Source organism: Pectinophora gossypiella, chromosome 4, assembly GCF_024362695.1.
Source record: "Pectinophora gossypiella chromosome 4, ilPecGoss1.1, whole genome shotgun sequence".
Taxonomy (NCBI): domain Eukaryota; kingdom Metazoa; phylum Arthropoda; class Insecta; order Lepidoptera; family Gelechiidae; genus Pectinophora; species Pectinophora gossypiella.
Window position 1 is genome coordinate 17993145 of NC_065407.1, and position 20057 is coordinate 18013201.

The 20057-nt window shown below is 38.4% G+C and overlaps 1 protein-coding gene across 1 annotated transcript in view; it reads right to left on the minus strand.

The window, feature by feature from the left end:
• The window catches only part of LOC126366496 (synaptogenesis protein syg-2-like), a 58120-nt gene that overhangs the window by 10872 nt on the left and 27191 nt on the right, over window positions 1-20057 (minus strand). The window contains exons 6-10 of the mRNA XM_050009610.1: window positions 18622-18752; window positions 14987-15146; window positions 9682-9833; window positions 7161-7380; window positions 1780-1995 (exon numbers count right to left, since the gene is read on the minus strand). Of these exons, the coding sequence (XP_049865567.1) occupies window positions 1780-1995; window positions 7161-7380; window positions 9682-9833; window positions 14987-15146; window positions 18622-18752 (879 nt within the window). The remainder of the gene's footprint in view (window positions 1-1779; window positions 1996-7160; window positions 7381-9681; window positions 9834-14986; window positions 15147-18621; window positions 18753-20057) is intronic.

Sequence of the window (20057 nt, forward strand, 5' to 3'; positions counted from 1 at the left end):
AGGTCATTCAAGCCTGCGAAGTCCTTACCAAACAAAGGACAGTCTCACAAAGTGATTTGGAAAATGTACCCATCGGGAATTGAACCCAGACCTCCAGATTGTGAGCCTGACGTTCTAACCACTAGACCACTGAGGCTCTTTGTTGTTTGTTTTTATTTTAATAAGTCATACATAAAAAAACATGATAGATCTGTCTCTCTGTCTGTATATGTTCATAATTAATTATACCTTTTAACAGCAACTTTATCTGATTTTCCATAAAAACCCTCTTCAAACAGAAAAACATTGTTCCACATGTAAACACTTGAAATGTTATGCGAAAGAATTAGGGAGGCAATAACATACTTATAAATTTGTTGTCATTACGAAAACAATAACCTTCTTTAAAAACTCTTAATTATCTACTTTATTATGTTCTTACGCAAAAAATACATATACAGGGTGTTAGTGACATCGTAACGAAAACTTTGAGGGGTGGTTCAGGCCATGATTCTGAGTTGATATCAAGTAGAAATTTCCGTCGCAAAAGTATGGATTGGAAAATAATTAAAAAGAAAAGAAAAATTTTCATGAATTTTTTGACACGAAATTCCACTTGATATCAACTCAGAATCATGGTCTGAACCATCCCCCTCAGTATTCGTTACGGTGTCACTAACAACCATACGTACTTATATGGCTACCGTATGTACTTGTACGGGGTGTAAGTGTCATCGTAACGAATACTGAGAGGGATGATTCATCTGATTATTCTGAGTTAATATCAAGTGGAATTTTCCATCGCAAAAGTATAGAATTGAAAATAATTTAAAAAAACTAAAAAAAAACATGAATTTTGCGACGGAAAATTCCACTTGATTTTAACTCAGAATCATGGTCTGAATCATCTCTCTCAGTATTCGTTACGATGTCACTAACACCCAGTATACATAATATTATTATTCAGACTATGATTCAGAGTTGATATCAAGTGGATGCTCCCGTCGCAAAAGTGTGGAACTGCGAATAATTTAAAATAAAAACAAAAATTGACATGAATTTTCCGACTGGAAATCCAACTTGATGTCGTCTCAAAAACATGGACTGAATCATCCCCCAAAGTTTTCTTTACGGTGTTACTAACACCCATACGTACTTTTACAGCTACCTGTACGTACATGTACGGGGTGTAAGTGACATCGCAATAAATAATAAGGGCAGTGATTCACGTCATGATTCTGAGTATCAAATGGAATTTTCCGTCGTCAGAATCATCCCTTCAGTCAGTATTCATTACGATGTCACTTAGCTCTCTGTATTTATGTACATAAATACACCGTCTATCCAGTAATTGTTGTTTCAACGTGTGTAATAAATATGTGTGTACTAAATGTGTGTGTGTAATATTAAGAAATAAAGTAACGTTAGAAATAATCTAGTAATAACTACCTAGTTAAAAATTTTCGAACAAATTTTTCGTAGAAAAACACACTAGTATTTAGAAAAAAGAAACGTTAGAAATAATCTAGAAATTACTAGTTACCAATTTTCGTATCAATATTACTCGTATTTAATTTAAAAAAAAAAAACGTTAGAAATAATCTAGTAATTAATTACTTTACCAATTTTCGTGTTAATATTACCTATATTTAATTTAGAAAAAAGAACCGTTAGAAATAATCTAGTAATTACTAGTTACCAATTTTTGTGTTAATATTAACACAACCTTTTACCTGTATCTAATTTAGAAAAGAGAAACGTTAGAAACAATCTAGTAATTACTAGTTACTAATTAGTTACCTGTATGTAAGGCTAGTCTTGACAACGTGTGGACCCTCAGAGTAGTCGTTTCAGAACGCCCTCTTGCATTATTAGCGTAGAAAAGAAGCTTCAAGGCTTTTCCAGAACCAAGACCACGGAGTTTCCATACTGGAGTAGCAGTAGACACGTTCGCTAGAAGAACACCTGATTCCCACACCTCCACGAAGTATGTTGTGTGAAGTCCGCCGTCGTAACCTGTGGGATTACATATTTTTTTAATTTTATGTATGTCGTTTCCATATCTCGGGCCTATGGTGGCCCGGACTTTTGGAAGGCGTGTGTGGGGCTGAAGCCAACACGTAGATGCCCCTTAAGACAATTTAATCTAAATGTGGTGTGACTCCAACCGGCGATTATCCCTATTTACACTATGAGAGTGCACCCAAAGACAATCCCCGGTTCGTATAGAACCATTGCAGATCATGGGAACAAAGGGAACTGGGCTATTAGGTTGGGATTAGTGGGGCTTTGGGAGACTATGGCGCCTGCTCAACCAATGTTATTTTTATTATTATTGTGATTGTATTATGCTTGGTCTTCTGCTGTCTGGGTTGTAAGGTGGATAACCAATCACGCCAATCATGGAGACAGGGTTTTTATCGTGCCGACAAAGGCATGGCTCATATATCGACTACCGTATGACAGCTTATTTTGGTAATCATATTTTATAGAATTATTATATTGGTATTCTGGCAGGCCCTGTACATAGCCAGAAGTACTGTACAAGGCCTTGGGTTGTCAACTTGTCGCCATGGATTTCATAAAACTCTCGGTACACAGCTAACGAAAGTCGCCCTCCAAACATGATCAATTATTGTAAATTGAATTTAGTTTTTCATGTTAAATTTTGTTCATAAAATAAATCCTTTCTTTTCTGAAAATTTTATTTAACTGCAATGTTTACTTAAATAAAATTTGTGTTTTGTTGTATCATTATGTAAATGTTTATTCTGTAGTTCGTGTTTTTTTATTGAAGTCATCAGCTTAATTTATTTAAACAGAGTTAATTTATTAGACCTCCTGTTCACTCGTATGTTACAAAATATATTTGAGAGGTGCGCGTAAAAAATCTTATAAGATGAAACCAAATTATTCCATAGAGAATATATTATAATAATAAAATAAAATAAATTAAATTACTTTCTATCAAAGTCAAAATTAATTTAGAATTGGAACCTTTCATTTGAATCTAAAAATAAATTGGCTTTTTTTCGATAAAAAATTGAACTTGGATTTGACCCTACATAAATAAGTTGACATTCAGAAAGTAATTAAGTCAAATAAAATAAAATATTTCACGAGATTTTTATTCATATAATTGTTGCCTCCATGGTTCAGTGGTTGAATGGTGGGCTGACAGTCCCGGATTCAAGTCCCGGTGTGGACATTATAAATTATCACAAAACTCACTTTATAATCCCTCATCATCATCAATTTAAGAGCCACGCTCTTGTCGGTGTAGCATTTTCCAAATACTCTCCATGCTACTTTTTTAGGGAAAAATAGGGCAGTGGTTTCCCTCTTGCCTTCCGCCCCGCAGTACTCTGTCTGACGCGAGTGGGATGGCGCCCAGAGTAGTCTATTACAAAGCCATACTAGGACTCCTGTCCTCTGCCTCTGAATAGTACTGACAGTTACTGCTGCCCTCTGTCAAGTTCCAGGTTACTGTCCCTGTGACATGCCCCTTCCGTCCTGCATTGCCGTACCGATGGCTCCCATCTCCGCCTCTGCAGCCGTTATAATCCCTAGTTCGGTTAAAACATTGCAGGCTGATCACTCGATTATACATTGTTTTAAGTTTACGCGGTTATTATCGCGGGAGTCTCATATCCCCATTTAAACGCGGTAAGAACTCGTTATTATGTGCTTTAATTTTGATCACTCGAAAGGAAGATGATCCTAACATAACATGGCTCCATGGCAGCACAAGCTGAGCCATTTCCTTTTGCCCGTATTCGCAATATTCATAATTAAGTACTTAGTTTATATAGCAAATTTAAATTGTTACTGGCAATAAATTTATTTTATTCTTTTTATCCTTGCTTTAGGTACGTTAATAACCCATGTCCGGGGCCTTTGGCCACTCATTAGTAACCCTGACAGCAAGGTCGATGATGTCGGTTATGGATCTCACAATTACAACTCACATGAGAGAAGAAGAACCGTGGGAAGAGTTGGTAGAACGCTTGCCTCTGACTTTGAGGTCGCAGGTTCGAATCCAGCACAGGCCTAAACCGATGATTTTCGAATTTGTTTTCGAAGTCATGTTTAGATCATAAATGATAATCACGTACTCAGCAGTGAAGGAAAACATCGAGAGGAAACCCACATTCCCGAAGAAGAAATTTTCGGAGGTATGTGACCTAACCTGTATTGGGCTGGTTTTCCCTATGTGGGTTGGAAGGTCAGACATGAAGTCGCTTCTGTAAAAAACTAGACCTGTCAAATCTTGAGGGACCCTGTGTAAAACGGGATAATGCTAGGGAGATGATGAGAGAAAAACCATACGGTTTATCGTGTCCATCTTGGGATCTCTCAAAAGTGGGTGCTAGTTGTATTTTGATTGCCTGTAGCTCTGCCTACCCTGGATTAAAATTATAGGCGTGATTTTATATATAATATTTGGAATATTTGAAATAAGTACCTACGGTCAAATCTAGCTCTGTTTTATTGTAAATGTTACCTTATTTGAGTGCAATAATGAATGTTTGTATTTGTGTATGTACAAATACGGGCTTTATTCGGAATGCAATATTGTTTTGAAGGACCTTTGTAGCATCTTGTGTGTTTTCTTTGTGTATTTATTTATTATGATGCGTCAACAGAAGTACATACAAAGAGACTATATAAAATACACATAATATGCTTACCAATTATGGACGCACAAAGTAATTTACAAATTATGCTTCCATGATGTGGCTCTTTAATTGTACATTATTAAATTGCTTCTATGGTGTTTTGGGAGGAAATAAAAAACATAGAACATCAGTTGCTTGTTTTTCCGGGCATGTCGTAAAATCCGACAGAGGGATTGTGTCCTCTAACATGATGGACTTATGTTATGGGCGATAGGCTAATCCCTCATCACCATAAGATTCACCATAATCCAGCTAACGACATCGTATTAGCAGTGGTTGCAAGTTGTTTTTGATTACTTGTGGCTATGCCCACCCCATAAGGGATTACGGGCGTGAGTTTATGTATGTATGTAAAGTTTACAAATTAATAGTATTAATAGTACCTTACAAATAAAAAATAAAGCAAGATTGAACGTGGTTTTAAGTATTTGACAGCCAAGCAAAGTTCAGTCGAATTGTATATTTTTTTTATTATTATAAACAATTGCAAAGTACATTATCATGACTGTTTAGTACAGTACATCACAAACTTAAAAAGTTTTACTGTGCAATGCTGATTCGTCAATTATAATAGGTGACAGATTAACAGATTATAACAATAACAAGATGAGGTACACATAGATAATATGGTCGAACACATCTAAATCACAATCGCACCGATTGTTCTTGCAATTGGATTCAATTTAGCTTGGCTGTCAAATAGTTAAGCCCACATTCACCCCTGGTATATTTTTTTATTTATAAGATGGTTAGTATTATATGCACATTTACTAAAGTGCAAAGTAACTTTTCAGTTACCTACATAAACATGTGTGTGAATACGATCGTGGCACGGTGTAGTTTCGAAGCAATCGTGCTAAATGCATTCTAACGGCATCCCGACTTCAAGTAGACTGTAGTGTTGCGCTTGCCTTCCTAGCTAGATGAAACCCATCTGTTTACCGCAGATGTTGAGTAAATTGACAACGTATATTCCTTTACAGAACTTAGACACATTTGTTGTAATAAGCAAGTTCAGCTGCTTGTCTTCCCGGGCATGTTGTAAAATCCGACAGAGTGTTCTCTAACATGATGGACCTATGGTATGGGCGAGAGGCTGATCCCTTATCGCCATAAGGTTCATCATATCCAGCTTACATCGTATTAACAGTGGCTGCAAGTTGTCTTTGATTACTTGTGGCTCTGCCCACTCCATTACGGATTACGGGTGTGAGTTTATGTTTACTAGATAGATGGTTTGATGAAGCGTAATATACCCGTAACGAACTTCATAGTCATACTAATTACGGAGATGACACCCTCTTGATTATACCGTCTTTGATTTGTCATCCATCTAATGTGTCCTTAAGTGGCTAGAGTAAGCTAAGTAATATTATACTATTAGATCAATCATAATAACCTATATATGAACTTGCAATTAATATTACATATCAAATGGAGAATTCGCAAGGTTACGTGGCTTCTCATATTGCGCTTAATAGATTTTAGTAGAGATTTCTAACGGTCTCCGTGGTCCAAAACTTGAGCGTTGGGCTCACGATCTGAAGGTTCTGCCTTCGAATCCCAATGGAACATATTATTACAAAAATCACTATGTGAGATGAAAAGTAAGATGTTCCGTGGTTCGGAAGGCACGTGAAGTCATTGTTCCCGGTTACTGCTTGCTGATGTAAGTAGTCGTTATCTGAGCCTTGTTAAGGGCCCATGATATCACGGTTACTGAGGTTGGTAATTCCCCTCACAACCCACATGACAGAAGAAGAAGTAGACTTTCCGATATTGGTCATGAGATTCAAAAGAAAAACAAAAACATAATACCATCCTGCGGACTGCGAGGTTTTCAATTAGGCCCTGCGCAGACGACAGACTATCCGTGACGCACTTTTTAGTCTGTGAAAATATAACCTATGCAATTATATTTAATTGTGTGAAAATATAACCTATGCAATTATATTTAATTGCATAGGCTAAAAAGTGCGTCACGGATAGTCTGTCGTCTGCGCAGGGCCTTAACCATATACATATAATACTACATACTGGAGCTGAAGGTGTATGAGATTTTGTGGACACAGGTTATTTTTTACGTATATTCCGCCATTAGTTGGCGCCGCTTTGGCAAGAGGTCTCTGACCTCTACAATACACAACTAACTTCTGTGACGTAATTTCAGAATACAATCATTACAATGTGCAGGTATTTTGTGACACAAATACAAGCAAACTTTTTAAAACACGAATTACATAAGCGTGTTGAGTTATCTGAAAATGAGTACCAACAAATAGTGCCTAATTGATCAAAGAATATGCACGTTTGTATTTAAAAAAATCTGCAATATTAAGTTCAAATTCTATAGCTACTTAAAAAAGGGTGCAAGGCTCCTGGACTCCCCCTAAAGTTATAATGACTTATACATTGTTATTGTCGTTGTTGGGAGTCTCATATCCCTATTTTAAACGCGTTAAGAACCCGTTATTATGTGTTTTAATTATTATAATGACTTACCAGCAACACATCTCAGCTCAGCTGAATCATCAGTCAGGTTCAAGGAAGAACAGTTGAAAGGCGGGTCAGGCCTTACTGCTGGTAGTAAAGTGTATCTGCAGGGTTCTATCTGTTGGCCTGCTAGGTTGGTAGCCCTGCAAGATAGGGAACCATAATCCCCCTCAGTTGCTGGTGTGTACGTCAGAATAGACCGCCCTGATGCGTCTATTGTGAACTTGCCCTGTGGATTGAAAATAGTATTAAGTTTGTTGCATTTTTTTTTTGGTAACCTGTAAGTTATAGAAAGAAAATTGACGGACTAAACAGTTCTCCCATATAACTGTTTTCCTTCTATTACTTACAGGTTACCAACAAAAATTCATTATACATACAACATACATAAAATCTCGCCTATTTACCACCGGGGTAAGCAGAGACTATGGAATTCCATTTACTTCGATCTTGACACACTTCTCTTGCTTCCTCCACATTCGTCAATCGTTTCAAACACGCACGCCGGTACAGAGTAGGTTGTATTACCTTTTCCAAAGACATCTCCAATTTAGTCAATGTACATCCTTCAAGATATTCATCTCTCTGGGATAATAAGTTCAAATAATCCCGGTTTATTACTAACAAATATTTTAACGAGAAATTCCTATTTTCCATGTTTCATAAAACACAAAGTTAATCAAAAAATATCAATTTAAATCCATTATTATTATTTGTTTTTATTGTTCATAACAAAATAAATGAATATATTTAAAACTTATACCTAAACCTCGGTTTATACAGGTTGTTAGTGACATCGTAACGAATACTTAAAGAGATGATTCAGAGTTGATATCAAGCGGTTCATCGATACGATGTCACTTACACCCTGTATAATATGACTATGTCGAAAAATTTGATAGAAACTCGGTCGCCTCAAATATTATGTAACAAAGTTGCATCTGTGAATTTTGTCAATGAAACAAAGTTCAGTTAATTATACGATTGTCCCGAAAATTAACGGTCTTACAACTCACCACCTATTATTTTGGTCTAACAGAAAGCGCGGTGAGGCGTGGGTACTTAGTTAATCTTGCGATAGATGTACCTCTGACTACCCCAATTGGGATATATTCCTAAGCTTATGTTATGTTACTTCAAACCTCATACAACGATAACTTTAAATTTATTAGTAAAGAAGTTACCAAATGAGAATATGACTACAATCATAAGAGCATATTTTGTCAGAAAACTAAAGTAAAAAGGCCATTGACTCGCTCGCTCAGCTGGTCAAAGCAACAGCGCACTGTTTGCAAAAGGTTCGTGAAAACAAACTCAACTTTCCACAAGTCGAATACTTTATACGAGTGAATTTCTCGTATTTGCTACTATTAGCTCTCCAAATTAAACATTCACACCGAAATTAGTTCCGAAATTGGGGTTGAAGTTTTATTATAATTAAAGCACATAATAACGGGTTCTTACCGCGTTTAAATGGGGATATGAGACTCCCGATATTTCGACACTGTTGCAAGTGCCATGATCACGGGATGACTGATGAGATTGGAGTTAAAAAAAAAAAAATATGGATCTACCTACTCCACTCCAATCTCATCAGTCATCCCGTGATCATGGCACTTGCAACAGTGTCGAAATATCGGGAGTCTCATATCCCCATTTAAACGCGGTAAGAACCCGTTATTATGTGCTTTAATTATGATAATAACCGCGTAAACTTAAAACAATGTATGAAGTTTTATTACTTTCCATTTCTAACCTAATCTAACATAATTTCCCATCTATAACACTAGTCGACATGACATGATGTCATGTTGTATGATGCATGATGTTATGTTGTATGATACATGATGTCATGATATGATATAACATAACATCCCGCCTGTATCCCCAAAAGGGTAGACAATGGTGTGTGGTGTATACATCCACTCACACACTCCTCGCTAGCTATGTTTAAGTCCCATGTGTTAGGGGGCGAGCCTATTGCCATTCCGGGCATAAATCCTGAAAACCATTGCAATTACTGTTTATCTTTGCTGCTGAGAAGTTGAAAAATATTGAGAAAGTTGTTAATGCGAGTAATATATTTTCTACATATTTACGGCTTCCGTGGTCCAGTGGTTTGAGCGTTGAAATCCCGGTGGGGACATATCACAAAAATCATGTTGTGATACCTTGTTTGATTAGGACTTTACAGGCTGATCACCTGATTGTCCGAAAGTAAGATGATCCGTGTTTCGGAAAGCACGTTAAGCCGTTGGTCCCGGGACTACTTACTGATGTAAGTTAGTAGTCGTTACATGAGCCATATCAGGGGCCTTTGGCGGCTCAATAGTAACCCTGACACCATGGTTGATGGGGTTGGTAATCCACCTCACAACCCACACGACAGAAGAAGAATAAAATATTACTAGGCTTTAAAACATAAATAATTATTTATTACAGCACCCTTATACGAAAAATTAAACACTTTTCTTGTCAACACTAACAATGTAAAAAGGACTACTCTAGTTTTTTTTTTGTATTTACTTACCGGTTCAAGTTCCATCGTCCCCATAGAGTTATTCAAAGTCCATTGGAAGTTCTTCGGTGGTGGAAACGCGTCGACTTCGCAAGTCACCTTCGCTGCTTCGTTGAGAGCGGCCCCCACTATTGCTGTCATAGTATTTGTGCAAACGGGTTTATCTGTAAAGGCAGAAATCTCTTAGGAACGGAATTTGGGATTACAGTGTTATAGGCGTAGACGTGTACGGCGTAGCAAACCGTTACGGTGACTACACGACGGACCAGTTGGACATATGGAATACATAAACAAGAGACATGTGTGTTTAAATGTAGGATAATTATGTTAGATCCCTGGTTAAGACGTTGGTCTCAGGATCTGGAAATCCCGCATTCGATTCCCGGTAGAGATATATCACAAAAACCACTTTGTGATCCCTAGTTTGGTTAGAGCATTGCAGGGTGATCACACGATTGTCCGAAAGTAAGATGGTCCGTGTTACGGAGGCATTTTCTTAAGTATCCACTTCTTACATGAGTCTTGTCAGAGGCCTTTGGCAGCTCAATAATCACACTGACATCAGGAGACCCAAACATAAGAAGAAGAATGACTGTTTGATGGAGTAAAGGAAGGCATAGTTGTATCAGCTGCTCATTACTGCACCAAAAGCAACCGTTTAAAAACTTCGAATATCGCTTAAAAGTTTACTACCAGGTAGGAAACACAGCACTGCATATGGTTTGACAAAACACGCTCATATGACTCCGTGACTAGATAGCCATAATTCTCGCAGTCACGCTTTGCATGTGACCGAATACTCCATCAATTGAACGACACCCGATTCCTGCTTTACACACCATCGGTGTTGCAAATTGAATGCACGTCTCGCGTGACACGCATAACTCTCAAATGCATGCGATGCTAGACTTGGATTCTCAATAACATGCATGGGACCGTGTATTGAGCCGGTACTGTGAATTGAAACGTTGATTTAGTAGCTTTGTTGCTGTATAAACATCTTGGGTAGTTTTCTGTGTAGAAGATAAATTATAAAATTCTAATAACTATTTTCTTTTTTCTACTTAACTTATTTATGAATTTTAATAATGAACAATTTAATATAACTGCGACGTTTTGTCACGTTTTTTCATGACGTCACAGGTTTCCGTTACATACAATTTCCATAGGAATTTCAAATTTTGACGTTTAGTAAAAAGTTACTGATTTGACTAGCTGGAAATTACCCTATTAAACATATGAATATTTAAGATCAGACCTATTTCCCGTTGAGATAGGTAGAAACCACAAAATTCACTTATTACAAACACGTGTGATCATGTTTGTTTAAAAACTTGTTCATAATACGCATTCCACATACATACATAATTCAAATTCAAATTCAAATTCAAAAATATCTTTATTCAGTAGGTAACATAGTTACACTTTGAATCGTCAATTTTACATAACGAACGTCTCATCCGCCTAAAACTACATAAACAACTACATACATAAACTCACGCCCGTAATCCCTAATACGCATTCCGTTTTTAATAAATATGTGTATCAAATATGCTTAATTGAGTCGCTTGATGAATACTTCGAAATTAATAAAGTTTTTATTTGCATAAGCGAAGTGGCCGGTTGCGGAACCCTTGCGGTTGCCAAGGGTAGACCTTGTATGGCTCGGATTCAGTGACTTTATCACTCAGGGACTATTATACGTTTTGACAGCTCAGAAAGGTTTGTATATCTCTTTCGCACTTAGGTGGACTGTATCTTTCTATCGTATTATAATACCTTGCAACAGCGCAAAAAGTATAAGTAGGCAGGATGCTCGGAGAACGCCTTTACCAGCCCTATATTGCCACATAAAACGAAATACATTTATTTTCAACTAGTTATCTGCCCGAGTTTTTATCCGCGAGGATTTCGATTACCTTGGTAATAACCCTAGGTCCAGTTCTTATAAAGTAAGTCCTAAATAAGATCTTAGGCATTAAAAGGTAACATAATAAATAGAGAGAGAAACGTAAATTATGTAACACCGCATTTCGAAAAAAAATTAAAATCGTTGTTACACTTGGCGGAGGTGACTGTGGTGTATTAGCATCATAGTAAGTGGAACTCCATCTTTGTCAAATTGGGTAATGTCACAATAATTGAATGCATATGTCGCCAACAAACTGCACTGCAGTTTGGCGACATATTTAGCTTTAAATAAATTTTTGTACAATTTATCATCATCACCAGCCCATTAACGTCCCCACTGCTGGGGCACGGGCCTTCCCTATGATGGATAGGGAGATTGGGCCTTAAATCACCACGCGGGCCCAGTGCGGATTGGTGGTTATTAACGACTGCTAATGCAGCCGGACCAACGGCTTAACGTGTCTTTCGAAACACGGAGGAGCTCGAGATGGAAACTGTTTTTTTTGGTCACCCATCCTATGACCGGCCTTTGCGAAAGTTGCTTAACTTCAACAATGGCAGACCGAGCGCGATTACCGCTGCACCACCGAGCTCCTCGCAACAATTTATACTTTAAATAAATAATAATAATAAAATAAGTAACTTTCATAGGAAGACCATTCGTACCTAATGATATATGTATAATTATCATAAAAGAATGCAATACGTATGGGTCTGAAACATCGCTCCCCGGTCTATGGGACTCGGAACGTCCTAAATACGCCACTGAACACATTCCGCCTGTTGCCTCCCTACTTCATAATTTCGCCATGTTTATTTGCTTACGAACTAAAACACGCCGAAATACGTTCTACTCACTTCCGTTGTTGCTACTTTTCCGAACATTATTAGTACCCACTCTTGTTTTACTTTAGCAATCAATTATCAATTCTAAGCGGACCCAGTAAAAACGGAATAATGGAGATAATGAATCAGTTTTTTAACGATTCAAGCGTAGATTTTTGTTTGACTTTTTCTAAGGTGAAATGTAAAATGGCCGACTCGTGGTAGCCCAGCTGCTATAAATAAATGTGTTCAAAACAAAGTTCAGCTTTGCCAGTCACATTCGAAACACACGAGAGAAGAGATACATTATATACATATTATATTATATTATATATGACCTGCCTTATAACAGATTTGCGCACAAAAAAATTGTGTCGGCCTCAATTGTCACCAAAGTATAGGTAACATTAGCAGGTGCTCACATAATTCACCACCATAAATTACTTAGTGCTTCACTAAGTACTAAAAGGAAAACTACAGGAAAAGTAGGTAAAGTTACAGGCTCAATTTAAATTTTCTATGCAACAAAAGTTTGTGGTCTTTGTACTAAGCATTATTTTGCATTATGATGCCAACAGCTTAGAGTTTACCAACTTTACATGGTGCAGCACTAAAATTAAATACTTCTAAGTTTTTCAGGCGTTTCTGTACATAATACATTATTTGGACTTGTTAATTCTACAAGAATTTGCAGTAAAACAAGCGAAGTTTTAAGTGAATTAGCTTTGAAACATTTTCAAATAAAGAACTGCTTGAAAATTTATTAAGTACCTATTCCAGTTAGATTTTCCCCTATTACAGCATTCACTACTCACTCTATTATGGCCTACCATAAGATTAGGTACATATGAAAATAGTTTATATACTATAACACGAAATGTAAAATAATTTTATTGATGGCTTGAGGTTGATTGAGGGGAGGCCTATACCTAGCAGTGGGACATATAAAGGCTGTTTATGTTATGTCTAATGGCTATATTTTCTTTTAAAATACATATAATGCTTAGTAAATTGCAAAAACATATATTTTATTTGACTAAAAAACAAGTAGATATTTTAAAGGAATTATGCGCAAACAGTACTGTACCTACGTTATTAACTGTGTTGGAAAAATGAAAATAACCAGTTATAAAAACAAAGTTCTTTGGCTGTTGAAATAAGGAAAAAAAAAGAAATCAAAGAACACGTTACACGTGCTACCAAAAATAGCGAAATTTCCTTATGAAACTATTTGATGAATAAGAATTCACTGAGTTATTTACAATAACAAAAGATAAAGATACCAGAATTTTTCTATGAAAATCTATGATATTATATTTACAAGCCTTCAAAGGCCATGAATAACAGAAAGGGGGTAAAAATGGAAAAAAAAGATCATAATCTTTTTTGAAGAAAAAAATAACATAGACACTTCTTAGCGTTATCCCGTTTTCACAGAGACCGCTTACCTAACCTGGACATTAGACAGGTCCAGTTTTTACAGAAGCGACCGCCTGTCTGATTTTCCAACCCATCATCTTTCTAACAATATCCCGTTTTTCACATGGTCCGCTTACCTAACCTGAAGATTTGACCAGGTCCGGTTTTTTACAGAAGCTACTGCCTGTCTGACCTTCCAACCCGCGATGGGATAACCAGCCCAATACAGGTTAGGTCACATACCTCCGAAAAAATATTTCTCGGGAGAGTAGGGTTCCTTTACCGCTTTTCGTTTTGTTTTATGATTTTCTAACCCACGCTCACGTAGGGAAAAGTAGCCCAGTACAGGTTGGGTTACTTGAACTCCTTACCTGCTTCCGTCAGGGTCGCTAACTCTTGCAGAGCTTCAAAAACTAGTTACGAGCTCATTTTGAAACCTTATGCGGATATTCTTAGTACTATTTTATTTATTATTATTATTATTTATTTATTTTGAGGAAGACTTACGGCCATATACATTTTCTAACATAATAACCAGACAATAACTAAAGGCTAATTACAAGTCTCCACCTAATAGTGGCTAAGTTATTTACCCTTTTACAATTATAAAAAACAAGAATTAAGTAAGTAGGTAGGTTAAAGCAGGTTAAGTAAGGTAGATACAAACATTTGACGTTCTCAAACTAGGGCTGATAATTCACTTGTGTCTCAAAGAAAGTTTTCGCAATTTTTTGTCGCATCATGGATACTTTAGAACAAAACAAGTCTAGATCGTACTCAGGTGCAGCAGATCGTACTATATTACTATTAAGTATGATGTATTTTGTTATGGGCATAGTTCCTTTGTCTGTGTGTGTTTAGACCATTATTTATTATTATAGTTTCTTTAGATTATGCTTAGAAATATGTATAGTAAATATGTATTATATTATATTGAGTATTTATTTCTTGTTGCACCATCCCGCACCAAAATTTGATAAATGTTTGTTTCCTAGTAATGATTGCCTGGAAGAAATTGTTCTAGAGCGATAAGGTCACCCAATTTGTACTGAATTCATGTGTTATGTCTGATTGTTGTAATTTAGTTCTGTTCAATAAAGTGTATTTGATTTGATTTGACATTCAGTCTTAGGACTCCAAATAGAATATATTATATACTTACATATAACCTGGAGATTGACAGGAGCGGACTTCCCGTCCCCCTCAACGTTCGAGGCTGTGCAGACGTACTTCCCCGCCTGTTCTCTCGACACCCCTTGCAACGCGAGGTGGGCTGACCCGGCTATGACTCCCGCTCTTTGATTGTGCGTCATCACTTGACCCTGCAAAGAATAGCATACGCTCACGACTACATCCACCAAGATGAACTAAGTATCCACACTTCACCGGGCTTTCTATCTTTCTTTCAACGTGATAGGTGGTGGTGGATAACGACCTCCGTGGACCAGTGGTTGAGCGTTGTGCTTACGATTCGGAGGTCCGGGGTTCGATTCCCGCGGACATATCACAAAAATTACTTTGTGCTCCGTGCTTCGGAAGGCATGTTAAGCCGTTGGTTCCGGTTACTGCTTGCTTGTGCTTGCTGATGTAAGTAGTCGCTATATGAGCCATGTCAGGGGCCTTTGGCGGCTCAATAGTAACCCTGACACCACCTGAGGTTAGTACTCCACCTCACAACCCACACGATAGAAGAAGATAGGTGGTGAGCCGTATCGCCGTCTATAACAGTCGTGCCAGCTCCGGCCAAGTAGATAATGCCATCTGCGGCAAATCTACAATAAGTCACGTCAAAAAAAAAGCCAACTGCGTTAGTTAGTGAAAATTGCACAAGAATACTTATAAGAAACTTCGTATACAAATGGCAAAAACCGAAAAAAAATGCATGACGACACTGACTGTTATCGGAGAGATTGTATGCAGTTCGCGTGATAATAAAAAATATTTATTGTGTAAAAAGTACATAATTCAATACGTTTATCATTCTTCTCTTCTCCTATCGTGTAGGTTGTGAGGTGAATTACCAACCTCATCAACCCCGGTGTCAGGGTTATTAATGAGCCGCCAAAGGCAGACGTGGCTCATGTAACGACTACTTAGCATTAGAAATAAGATGCAAGGTAGGTAACTGGTGCAAGAACTAGGCTGAGCTATGTTTTAGACATAGAGCACACGATACGGGGCGTTTGGAGAGAGAATGCTACAAGAGAGAGGCGTCAAAAATGGCTGCAAGTTGTCTTTGATTATTTGTGGCTCCGCTCATTCCATTAGGGATATATGTTTTGCTTTCAAATAATTCCCGCGTCTGTCGGAAATGAATATCGCAAACAAATTGTAATACTTGACCACAATCCGGTATCTGCAGCTGAAACCGCTTTATTTTCATTGCATCCATCAGTGCTCTTTAGTACTTCAGTTCCAGCCGAATATAAAGTCAAAGTGAATGGATTTTGCCTCGCAAAATGTGCGGTAATTTCAAATTTCGTCCACTGAGTTACCATGGTGAACATCAATTATGTGAGTAGATTAGTTTGGGCAATAGCGTGGTTATTACCTTTATTCCGCTTTTGGTATTATGTTACTAATATTTTACAGTTAAGTAGTTGTAAATCAAACTGTTTATAAAGGTTAGGTTACACAGTGCGAGCAGCTGATGTGACAATAGACAGCTACTGTGCCTGTGTACTCGTATGACAGTAGTTCGACTCGCCTCGCACGGTCACACTTTGCAAACTGAAGACAGCTACCATACCAGTGTACTGGTATAATTCGTTTGTATCATGTCGCCCAAACAAGAAACACTGTACCCGGCGTGGGCTCGAGCGTACGAGCTACTGTCATTTCGCAAAATCGTGCGAGTTGACGACCGAGCGGCATGCGAGTGGTGTGGTGGGGGAAGGCAAGTAGCGAGTAAAAACAAAAAATGTTGAAGTAACTCGAACGCGAGCAACTGTCCCACTCGCACATGACAGTAACTAATATGATGCGGTCACACGTGCTTAGTAGCTGCACCTCAACAACTGACTCGGTCAGCTCGCATGTTAGCTCGCACTGTGTAACCTAGGCTTAAAGCGATCAACTGTCACTCAGTGCCACTTCGCTTCAGTGAGTACGCATAAGAATGAAAAGGTTAGGGTAGCAAGTCACCCACTTAATATCTAGCCCGAGGGCGAATTTGCTCATTTTATATTCCATATAGTTAACCTACTTGAATGGTATACATTTTATTCTATGAGTATAATACTTAGGTATATAATTACACACACTCAATGTATTAATTACTACGAATAAGGCATAATTCATCATCGTCATCTTCAGCCCATTAACGTCCCCACTGCTGGGGCACGGGCCTTCCCTATGGATGGATAGGGAAATCGGGCCTTAAACTACCACGCGGGCCCAGTGCGGATTGGTGGTTATTAACGACTGCTAATGCAGCCGGGACCAACGGCTTAACGTGCCTTCCGAAGCACGGAGACGCTCGAGATGAAAACTTTTTTTTGCGGTCAGCCATCCCATGACCGGCCTTTGCGAAAGTTGCTTACCTTGAACAATCGCAGACCAAGCGCGTTTACCGCTGCGCCATCGAGCTCCTCCAGGGCATAATTATCTCTCTTTAAAACAAATCTTTCCCATATTAACTATGATGCCTAAGGAAAAAACGTTGCACAAAAAACGCCTTCACAAAAAAATATATTTACTTTTTATACACAAAATATCACGCCTATTTCCCTTTATATTGAGTACTCTAAACCGGCGAGGTTAGACGAAGACTTTCATGAGAGTGGAAGAAGTGAAAATAATGTGACAGGATCGCAGGAGTTGGAATTCTGTACGACTATATCCCAATTGGGGTAGTCACAGGCATATTTTCCGAAAGACGGCCTCTGAGGTCAAGTGCTTGAGCGTTGGGCTTACGATCCGGAAGTCCCGGGTTCGAATCCCGGTGGGGACATATCACAAAAATCACTACGTGATCCCTAGTTTGGTTACGACATTACAGGCTGATCACCTGTTGTCCGAAAGTAAAACGATCCGTGCTTCGGAAGGCACGTTAAGCCGTTGGTCCCGGTTACTACTTACTGATGTAAGTACGTAGTCGTTACATGAGTCATGTCAGGAGCCTTTGGCGGCTCAATAGTAACAACCCACACGATAGAAGATCGCTAAACTATGCGATGTAATGATTGATGTTCCTAGATCGAATTTGCACCGTATAAAATGTGTGAATGTAACATAAGGTCTAACAAACCCTGACATCGGGGTTGATGAGGTAGGTAATCCACCTTACAACCCACACAATAGAAGAAGAAGACCGAAAGATGCCTCATCGAACTTTCTGTTCGACCAACATGGTAGCTGTATCGCCGTTTATAATGGTCAAGCCAACTGTGTTAGTGAAAATTGCACGTAAGATGAATAAATTTATTGGTGCAAGTCCGGTAACAGCCTCCGTGGTCTAGTGGTAAGAGCGTTAGGCTAACGATCTGGAGGTACGGGTTTGATTCCCGATGGGGACATTGTCGAAATCACCTTGTGAGACTGTCCTTTGTTTGGTAAGGACTTTTCAGGCTTGAATCACCTGATTGTCCGAAAAAGTAAGATGATTCCTTGCTTCGGAGGGCACGTTAAGCCGTTGGTCCCGGCTATTAGCCGTAAAAACACCTCCACCAACCCGCAGTGAAGCAGCGTGGTGGAGTATGCTCCATACCCTCTCCGGTTGATTGAGAGGAGGCCTGTGCCCAGCAGTGGGACGTATATAGGCAGTTTATGTTTGAAAGTGTTCGATGTTGTACTCACATTATGTTCCCAAACGACTTTATAAGCCGGAGGGTTGGCGCGCACCACGCATTCGAAGTAGACGTCGTCACCTTCTTCAATGTCGTTAGGGTTCAATTTCGACCCCAACTGTAGGACTACTATCGGCATATCTGTTGGATAAAAGAAGTATGTTGTTAGAGTTTCATTGTATCTAGACTGACATGATTAAAACATAATGAAGCATCACGCCTGTATCCCCTGTCAGGGTAGGCAGAGGGAAATATACAGGGTGTTAGTAACAAGAACGAACTTTGAGTTCTGATTCCGATCATGATTCTGAGTTGATTTCACGTGGAATTTTGCGTCGGAATTATATGGATGAAACTGAAAAATTATAAAAATACACTAAAATTTTCCGACAGGAAATTCTACTTGATTATTATCTCAGAATCATGTTCTGAATCATTCCCTTTAGAATTCTTTAAGATGTCACTAACAACTTGTATACACCCACTCCTTGCCAGCTATTTTTAAGTCCCATAAAATAAGAGGCAAGCCTATTGCCGTTATCCGGGCTAAAATCTTGGAAACCACAGGATATCAAAGCCATTTCAAAGGCCTTTGGCGGCTCAATGGCCCTGACACCAAGGTTGATGAGGTTGGTACTCCACCTCACAACCCACACGATAGAAGAAGACGTGATATCAAAAGTCTAAGATCCAAATATGAATTTTATATCGCGATCCGGGATTTGAATCTATGACAGTACCATGTAAGTCACGCTTTCTCCGAATAGGGCTATTTTACCATTCTGAAAAAAAATAAAAAAATACGCCATATTTTGTGGCCACGTTAGTCCACCCAAACCTATAATACCTGGGGCCTTAGCCAAGATGAAAAAAAACAACATTGACAGCGATAAAAATATATGAATTTGACAAAATACGTAAGACATGGCTGTATGGGCATAGTTCCCTTTGCCTTACCCTTCGCGGAAAACAAAAAAGAATGAATTTGACATGTCACCTTTGACCAACCTTGATTGTCACAATCGTTTGCAACTTGGCTAAGTACTCTATGACGACCGGTTGCCATACAACCACAAAGTTGAAGTTGGACTTGGCTAAGACGCCGGTAGTAAGTAATCAAATATTTACACCGTATTTCAACCCAGTAACTTCCCAATACCCACAGATAATACTGTAAGCAAACAATTTAAGCGCCCTACTTTATTTTAGTAATGTGCCGGTATATCACTGCGTACATATATACTTTATCTATCAATACTATCTCAAGGCCGAACAATTTTCTCGAATCGAAGCAGTATTTTCTATGCCCCGTAATATTTTTTCCTGGTTTTTATTGCGGCTCCTAGACAGTATTAGATTTATTTCCCAAGAGACCTACGGAACTTCTCAGCGATAGTTCCACGGTTAGATGTTAAGCTTTGAGATGAGGTCACACTTCAAATCAGT